This window comes from Cryptotermes secundus, unplaced genomic scaffold (assembly GCF_002891405.2).
Source record: "Cryptotermes secundus unplaced genomic scaffold, Csec_1.0 scaffold1679, whole genome shotgun sequence".
NCBI lineage: Eukaryota > Metazoa > Arthropoda > Insecta > Blattodea > Kalotermitidae > Cryptotermes > Cryptotermes secundus.
Window position 1 is genome coordinate 391,871 of NW_019743676.1, and position 9,673 is coordinate 401,543.

The 9,673-nt window shown below is 44.1% G+C and overlaps 1 protein-coding gene across 4 annotated transcripts in view; it reads left to right on the forward strand.

Moving 5' to 3' along the window:
• LOC111874277 (neurogenic protein mastermind) overlaps positions 1-9,673 on the forward strand; it is a 154,002-nt gene that overhangs the window by 138,751 nt on the left and 5,578 nt on the right. For all 4 annotated transcript variants that reach the window (XM_023869640.2, XM_023869641.2, XM_023869642.2 and 1 more), the window contains exons 3-4: positions 6,049-6,565; positions 8,594-8,887. In XM_023869640.2, the coding sequence (XP_023725408.1) occupies positions 6,049-6,565; positions 8,594-8,887 (811 nt within the window). The remainder of the gene's footprint in view (positions 1-6,048; positions 6,566-8,593; positions 8,888-9,673) is intronic.

Below are 9,673 nucleotides of genomic sequence, written 5' to 3' on the forward strand. Positions count from 1 at the left end.
AAATTTGCTTGTAAATTTATCTCCATTTTTGGGACGACATATCTGTGTGAACAAACTTTTTTCCCAGATAAAGTACATCAAATCGAAATACAGGGCAAATTTATCCGATGAACATTTAAAGTCGTTACTTGAGATTAGCGTTTCAAAATTTGAACCTCAATTTAATCAGATTTTAAGAATGCAAAAAGAGTTCAATCATTCACATTAATTGTTTTATTATAATTTGTGATGAAAATATGAGCATTTGGTACTACTGTCTGTTGTCATTAATATACGATAATTTATTTTGACGTACTTTGTATTTAGTTTATGAAATTGTGTGCTTTCAATAAAACTCATATACTTGACAGTTATTAATTTCTCATTTTATCCGGCCCGTTGAAAGTGCTGAATTACCTAATGTGGCCCGCGGTTCAAAAAGTTGGAGACCCCTGACCTTAGGGATACGGGTGCTTCGGAAATGGGAGTGGAACTCACTTCGGGGTTAATAAATCAGGCATCTCCAGAACACACCGTGTATTGAAGTACTAATTTAAAATTTCACACAGGGATTAATCTTTATTTTATACCTCCCAGCTTTCCGCTCCGTCACACTTAACCTTTGTACACCAATTTGCCCCGAGCTCACAGACCATACACGCCACCCGTAGCTACCCTCCCGTAACCCCCTTTTCAGCTGTCCACCTCCGCCCCCTGTAAACAACTGCTCTCTCTTTACTAGTCCTCCGAGCTAGCCGCTCTGTCCATCCTACTCGCTACCCCTACTGTAAAACACTTCTCTGTTGTCTGTCTACATTTCAACATCTGTCCTCCGCGCCCTATAACCGACTGCCCTCTCTTTACAAGTCCACAGTGGGCATAAAACAAAACAAGAAAATAAGAGAAAGCCGAGGGTCGAGCCCGGCATCTGTCCTACATTCCTATTTTTCGAGATGCCCATCATAAACCCTTTGTAGGTCTTCAAGGCACAGGAGCAGGGAATTCAAAACCCCTCCTGACCGGTCTCGCACAAGGTCAGTTCATTGGTTTATGACAGTAGGAGCAAAATGGCGAGGTTAGGGACAGTAGTGACACCCCAAGCCTAAGGAGGACTATAGCTGAATTACAACTAGACGGTCCCGGGATCGTATCTCGCCGGAGGAGCATCTCTCATGGTGAGAAACAGTGCCTCAATTCGTCATGCACTTAATTAAATAATTTTGGCGAGGGACGTACGGTTACAACCTATACACTCTTTTTTGCTTAATTAGCGATACTATGACCTAGAATATAGGACGTTTCCTCGTGCGACACCTGCATAGAGAAGCCGGTACACAATGCAAGATGATAAAGGATTGAAATTAACGCAAAAAAAAATGAAACATCATGGATGTTCTTTTCCCTAACATTGGCTACATGAACTGAACTAGCACTTCAACTTCATTTAATTTATTCTTCGATCATCCAAGTGCCAACACCCAACTTGAAGACCAGGTCAGGGCTATCGTACACCACAGGGGGCGGTGATAAGAAATATTAGTGGAATGTTTAATTAGCAGGTGGAAACCGAAGGAACTCGGGGAGAAATCTGTTCCAGTGGCGCTTCTTCGACCACGAACCGAATTATACCCAGTTATAATAAGGTAAAGTCCCTGTGCTTAACTAATTAAGCACTACGCCATGAAGAGCGTATGTGGGAGTGGATGCATAGATCCACATATTCTTGAGCTCGACACTAGCTGGAGGTGAGTGGTCAGCTTTACGCCCATTACGTTTTTTTTTTCCTTGGCACTACAGCCCCAGTGGACCTAGGCCTACCTCCATGAACTTCTCCGTTCACTTTGGTTTTTCTAGATCTTACACATTCAGTAGGACTTCTTGGAACGCACACGCACAAACTAAACATCCATGCCCTGAGTGGGATTCGAACTCACGATCCCGGCTTCCGAGCGAGCGAAGACAGTACATGCCTAAGACCGCTCGGCTACGGTGGCCGGCCCCCCTTACGCTTTACCTCCGGCAAAAGAGCCCTCAGTACCCATTAGATAAGAGGTTGGGTGGACCCCAGAGCCGGTCTTGGACGACTCGGAGAAGAGAAAATTCTTGAACCTACCGGGACTCGAACTCTGACCTTCGGTAGCCCACTCTGTAGCTAGTCCTCTACCGGCTACGCTGTTCCGGTACCTAGTTATAATGCAAATGTAAATAAGAATTGAAGTTCTGACAACTAAACATTCTGAAGGTGGAGGCAATACATTCCTACTTGATGATGGAGCCGTAACACAGATGACCACGATGCAATGTTAGGAACGCGTGATAAGTGATGGGAGTGACAGGCAAATGAAATACCGCTTTCATATGTATGTGATGTCACCGCGACAGTTGCGAAAATTTCAAGGGAACGCTGATGGAGGCGCCATTTGACGGCTTCCTCTCCGCAGTAGCCAATAGGATCGCGGGTAAGCCAGTGGAGGGGCCATTTGAAGGCTTACCGGTGGCAGTATGCAACCGCGTTGCTCGTTAAAATAGTTTTATTCTGGTAGGGCTCAGAAACTGTTGAAGAATGGGGGTGGCAGGGAAACAATTGCAGACCTCTGAGATGACGTGACAAGATCCCACTGCTGTTAACACATATTTAGAAAAATCGTGACTTTACCGACTGAGTTATCCAGGTTATGCCTTTTCTTCTTCTTCTTCTTCTTCTTCTTCTTCTTCAGAAAATACGTAAATTGAATGTACGTTGTGCTTTCAAGTTCTGAGGTCTCCGATTTTTTTCTCACACAATAATCATACAAAAATTCGAAACTTATGTCACTTTTCAACGTAATCTCCCTGCAGCCGTACACATTTTTCACAACGTCAATGCCACGATTCCATGGCCGCTGCGAACGCTTCTGTAGGAGTCTGTTTTGACCACTGATGCAATAGCGGATTGGAAAACGGCATCCATGTCTCATCAATTGTCACAGTTGATGAAAAGAAAGTCATTCATGCCTTCATCACGTGTCAACATCGCCTGGCAAATTGCCATGCGTGCAGCCTTGTGGTCATCCGTCAGAATTCGTGGCACCCACCTGGAGGACACTTCCCGCATTCGCAGGACTTCATGCAGGATTTTGTGCACAGATCCCACGGAAATGCCAACTTTGGAGGCAATGTTTTCCAAACTCAATCGGCGATTCTCCAAAACAACTTTCTCAACTCGCTCGACCATGTTGTCAGACCGGCTGGTGCGAGGCCGAGATATTTTTGGTTCGTTGTTACAAGACGTTCGGCCTTTTTGAACTGTCGCGCCCACGAACGCACATTTTTCACATTCATGACACCATCACCACACGTCTCACTCAGCTGTCGATGAATTTCAATGGGTGTCGCACCACGCAAGTGGAGAAAACAAATGATTACTCGCTGTTCTTGTAACGGAAACGTCGCCATTTTAAGTATCAGAAACAGTCCTCACTCTCGCTGCTACCACTAGAGTTCTGTGTGCCGTAGAGTGCTGCCATCTCTGTCACGCATTCACAAAGAGTGCACGCGTATTTTAAACTAAACCGCATGTGTCTATCTGCTCCCAGTCCTGAGAAAAAAAAATCGGAGCCCTTAGAACTTGAACGCCCCTCGTATAATGGGGTATCGTGCCTCTGTCCTTTATTATTTCCAAGGACAATTTTTGATGCGTTCATGACGAAAATCCCCCAAAAAGAATACGCGTATTTGCTGTGACATGTCTGTCCGTTCGTAACATAACGAGAACCGCCAAACCATTTTAGTGATATTTTGTACTGATATGATTAACTGGGTTTTATTGAAACGTTGCAGTGTGGGTTAACCTCCGACAACAATAACGGGCACTTCACGTGGAAAGCTACGTGACGTTGCAGTGTGGGTTAAACACCGACAACAATAACGGGCACTTCACGTGGAAAGCTACGTGACGTTGCAGTGTGGGTTAAACACCGACAACAATAACGGGCACTTCACGTGGAAAGCTACGTGACGTTGCAGTGTGGGTTAAACACCGACAACAATAACGGGCACTTCACGTGGAAAGCTACGTGACGTTGCAGTTTGGGTTAACCCCCGACGACAGTAACGGGCAGTTCACATGGAAAACTACGTGCGTTTATGCGGCCGTAAGCTGTCATGTTTTTTATCGGAGCGAAAGATGTTTCAAACAAAAGTTGGGGACGAAAATGAAGTACAAATTGTATGCCAAACGCGCTTTCGCAAGTTTCACGGTTTTCGCGATGATTGTACGCGTAGAAACGTCATGAAGTGTGCCAGAATGCTTACCCTCCTTTTCCCAGATTGGCCGTTTTAATGACATACTTGAACGGTTTTTCGGAGGGTAACTGAAACTTCGGTGAGAGAGTAACACTATCGTCTTTTAATGAGGGAAATTATGGCCTTGGATGTGCGGAAAGTGCGCAGTGTTTATTTGGGCAGATATTTGTGTAACACGGAAGATATAATGAAATTCGCGATAAAGCAAGTGATTTGATGGAAGCGAAGTCAGTGACATGATAAATTTCAGTCGCGCCAATCAAATAGCTAGCGTGAGGTGCGTGCGCATTCTGGGACAAGTTCTACATCGCACTCACTCTCTGGATACCCACAGTTCCATAGAATAAATTGAAGATCAACTTTTTTGCCATGACGTAAGACGGTGACCAAGGAGAGAGTAGTAATTACGAAAGAATATTTTATATATGAGGCTTTGAAACATAAAAGTAAATTATCCCTGTAACCGGCCGTGGAGGCCCATAAGGTTGTCAGACGTCGAGGCTCCCACATTTTCTAGACAATCGGCTCACAGATGGAGGTGAGGTGAACCTTACGCGCCGGCCGCCCTTTCCCCCCAGGAATATTCCTGGTACTCATTTCTGTTAGAGGTTGAGTCGACCCCAGAGCCGCAATGCAGCAGGAAGGATTAGGTAAATTTAAAAAAACCACTTCTTCGGAACTCGAACCCGCGACCTTCAGGCTTGTAGCAGAGTGCCTCAACCAACTATGCTACCGTGTCCCCCTTTGAAACAAACTGCTTACAGATTTGGAATGAAGATTTTTCTTTCACATTGAAGGGCACGATTTCTGTAGTTATGTTTATAAACTCCTGTTGAAATCTCTAAAAATCCTGTAACCCTTTTCATTTTCATCGTACAGCACAGGTCGCGAGTAGAATTCCGGAATCTCTGTTGAAGGCGGGCACCAGTAACTTTCAGGTTATATTACAATAGCCAACATTCCTGGCCCTGATGTCAGTTACAGATGGTGCGGCGAGGCAAGGCAAGGCGTGCGTCATTTCAGTTTCTTGTGCCTCTGTCCAGCCAACGTCTTTCAGTATTTAACCATCTTTGTATTAGTAACGCTGTTAGTAGCTCACACTGTATAGCTTAGAGTGGTAGGGAGATCCGTGAATTGGAATACACGATGAAGGAAACACCGTTGCTTATTTTCAGGTACTATTTCGGCATTCACTTGGAAGGAGGAAAACCACAATTGATCTCGACCAAGATAGCCGGTCTCCTGGCCGAGTCTTGAACACGGGAGCTTCTGAATACGTTGCAGGAGTGCCATCCACTCGCCCAGGGCATTCGACTACACTTTTACTTTCTCATAGTATGTAGTATTGTCATCGTAAATAAAAATGGATCCTCGGGGTTTTGACGAATTTGCAGTTTCACGCTTCCCTGATCGCCTATCGCAGTTGGTCGCAGGGTCTTAGGCATGGATGCCCATGTGCCTTTATTCTGTTTGGAGGTAGCTGCCTTGCGACGGGCTGATCCCCCATCCGAGGAGTGCTACCGAATGTGTGTAGATTAAGAAAGTGAAAAAGCAGCCATGTGGTCTGCTACATAGGTTCCCCTGAAATGTTGGACCAGCAACTTCGAGGACTGTAACTTGTGATTCTTCATGCAAGTTTTCTTTCCATTTTCTGTAGTGAGAACATGACTGCTGGTCACATTTAATGAGCTTCAGAAAACACAGTCAATTTCTGAAACGCTGTGTTCTATTTTGAATGTCTCAAAGAGAAATGTGTTTGTCATTATGTGCCTTGCACTGTTGCAGGTGACTGCAGGGCAACACATGCAGCTAAGTGGGGACCTGAAGCCGGTTGTGTCTGTAGCAGCCCAGCAAGGGATGTATTTCAGCCAGCAACAAGCAGCACCTGCCCCATCAGGATCTGGTCCAGCTCCTGGGGACACCTATACTGTTTCACAGTCCCAGACCATCAACTTCACACAGCAGAGCCTACGTCAGCGTCCAGGTGGTGCAGCAGGGCGTCCAGGGGTGGATGCCACTGTCGGAAGTAGACAAGCCTTGGAACAGCAACATAAGTTGATACAGCAGCAGCAGCAACAACAACAACAACAACAACAACAACAACAGCAGCAGCAGCAGATGTTACGAGCACAACAGCAGGTTCTCCAACAACAGTCCCATATGGCGGGCATGGTTCCGCGTCCACCCCCTCCAGAGTACAAGGCTAACCCACAGCTCATGCTCATGGGCCAGCAGCAGCAGCAACAGAGGTTTACAACAGTGAACATGAGAAGAGTCGGACAACAACCAATGCCCCCCTCAGGTATGGCCATTACATTTTCTTAAGGTGATCTTACTTGCTCACAGGACACAGTCCTGTTTGCCTGTTGGTGTAATTCATCATCAGAAAATCACATTTCTGCTCCTATCAGAGCTCATTAGCTCCATGGAGCTTAGCCCTTCTTGAGAAGCTGCCAGGTGTGCAGCCACTCAATTTCCCAACATTCTATGAAACCAGTATATGAGTTTGCTTACAGCCAGGGGAAGAGTGGTAACTGCTTTTTGCTTGTATGTGTTAGTATTGTCCCTTCATGTTGATAGCAAGGCTAATGCCAGAGTTTTGATTCACTGAATTTCTTTTGACATTTTTGTCATTTAATATGCACTCCTCTTTCATTAGTGAGGAGTGGGTGGGCCTAGCTGGTGTCCTATTTTTTGGATGTGGCTCTGGGTTAGTAGTATAATCAAATTCTTCCCTGCCTTTCATATCAGTTCTCTTTCTTCTCTAAAATTTATTCATAGATTGTATTCTTACAAAGTATGTCACACTTATTTAACAAAGGAATAAAACTGCTTCTGCAAAATACTTGTAGCTTCTGGAAAGTAAATTTGTGCAGATCATTGTTATATGGTCATGCAGTCATGTGTTTCACCCTGCTTCATATGTTGGGCTGATTCCTTCATTAAAATCAAATGAAAATTACTATCAAAGTTTATCTCATTTGTTGCCTGAGTAGACTGTTGCAGAGAGCCCAACATGTTATGGTCTTGGAAGACCATCATCAGGGGCTGTATCTTCTTTCAGTTCATATGTGTAAAACCTTAAGACTTTAGAAGTATCTGGGGTGAGAGTCCCCTCTACTTAGTCTTATGTCTTAATAATATGCATCCTGTTGTGTCACATAGGATATATGTGTAGACTGCCCCCATTATACACATACATCCTTATTTTCTGTTATGAAATGGTGATGTCAGTTGCAGTAAATGCTATGGAGTTGACTACAATGTTTCCTAATCCTGTTAGGGGCGCTCTCATACTTGCTTTTATTGGTGTAGATGAGTCAATGATATTTATGTTGGGACTCGCCGGATATTTCAAGAAGCTTCTCTGGGATTGGTGCCAGTGTTTCCCTAGAATACATGTTTAATATTTAGTAATAAAGGCATTACATAAGCAACATATTGGTACAGTGCACTCCCAATGTGTAAACATTGGCCAGTGTAGGGAGGAAGATAGAAAGGGGTGCTTGTAAAAGCTCTCTGTACCTGATGATGGCCACAATAGGCCAAAACATGTAGCACACACAAAGTGGGGTGTTTTTATACCAGAATTGTATAACGGTAATAATAATAATAAAACACTGATATAAACTTGCATTTAATTGTATACAGATAGTACGTCAGGAAATAAAACTTATCAAACTACAGTTCATTTAATTTTTTGATCTCTTAATTGTGATAGGTAGGTATATTTTTCTGATAATTTTATTAACAATAATATAAGTTAAAATTTACAGTAAGGAATAGTTATAAAGTTGGGTGGTTGTGGACTGAATCTGAGAGGCAGTCAGCCATACTGCACTGCAGCCTCTAAATCTGTTGATTGAGTGTGATCCTTCCATCGTGGATGGAAGTATACAGATCATTTGTCCACAGACTGTACTGCATTTCTATGTGCAGTCTGTATTGCTGCCTCATGTGGAACTTGTACTCGTCTGGCGTGTGGCAATGGTTACTGTTTGTTGCCAGAGACGTCTTATAGATGGCAGTCTTGGCTACTACCAGCAGGTAGTTTGCAAATTGTTGGGAGTGGTATCAGAGCCAGAATAGCCTTACAGTTTACGTTTCCTCTGCAGTGGGTGGGGCATAGTAGGATATGATTGCAGAAGGCTGTGATTGAGGGCCAGTCGAAGGACATGGTCTGTGGTCCCTGTCGTTCCTGGGTACCAAGGCCAGTCATCTGTGTCTTGTTAAATCTGTAGATAGATAGGTAAGGCGTATATTATTATTATGACGATGATTACCATGAATTTGTAGGACGTCGGTTACCCTGAGATTGAACTTTTCTCAGGTCCGATGATGCGACCACAGCAACAGCAGCAGACACTTCATGGTGGTGGGGGCAACATGTATATTGGAGGACCTGGTGGAATTGTGCAGCACCAGCACAGGATGGCGGGCACATATGTGACACCAGGTGGACGTAATAACCAGAGGCCACCGAATGTCAGCATTGGACCAGATGGTATCAACATTGGTGGGCGAGGAAGTGGTGCTGAATGGAGACATGTTCTGATGTCGCAACAGCAGAATGCTGTGTTTGGGACGCAGATGCGGCCAACGTTCACTCAAGGTGGCCATCAGGGTAAGCTGAATCACTGTTTAGACGAGAGATCTTCACACTTTTTCAACTCAGAGCACATTGAACAAGGTGCTAAAATTGTCAAGGCATGCCATCATTTTTCTTATCAAGGAGAGATTTTATCATTAAAAAATCAGTATTAAGTTAAATAGCAAGAATTGTAATCTTGTTATTTGTAAATTTTGGGTGCATACGAGGGGGTACCCAAAAGAAACCGAACTTATTTTTTTTTAAACTTGTTTATTCAAATTTTAAGCACAAACCTTCAAGCCCCTTCAAAGTACTCTCCACTTACACTAATACACTTGTCTAGTCTTTTATTCCATTTTTCAAAACATTGTCTAAATTCATCTTTTGAGATGCTTGACAGCGCCTCCATCGTTTTTTCCTTTCATGTCTCTTTTCATTCGAGGAAACAAAAAAAAACAGTCACACGGGGCAAGGTCGGGTGAGTATGGAGGGTGAGGAACAGGGGTCATACCATTTTTGGTCAAGAATTGTCATACAGACAGGGCTGTGTGAGCAGGGGCATTGTCATGATGGAAAAACCAGTCGCCCGACTGCCACAAATCTGGCCACTGAGCTCCAAGTCACTCCCGACAGCTCCACAATTTCTTCAATGGTCCGTCATCGATCTTCCTTGATGGTTTCACGAATTTTTTCAACATTTTCATGTGTTCGGGCCGTGGAAGGACGACCAGAACGAGGTTTGTCATAAATTGACATTTCACCATTTTTGAAATGGGAAAACTACTCAAACGCTTGAGTTTTCCCCGTAGCATCGTCCTT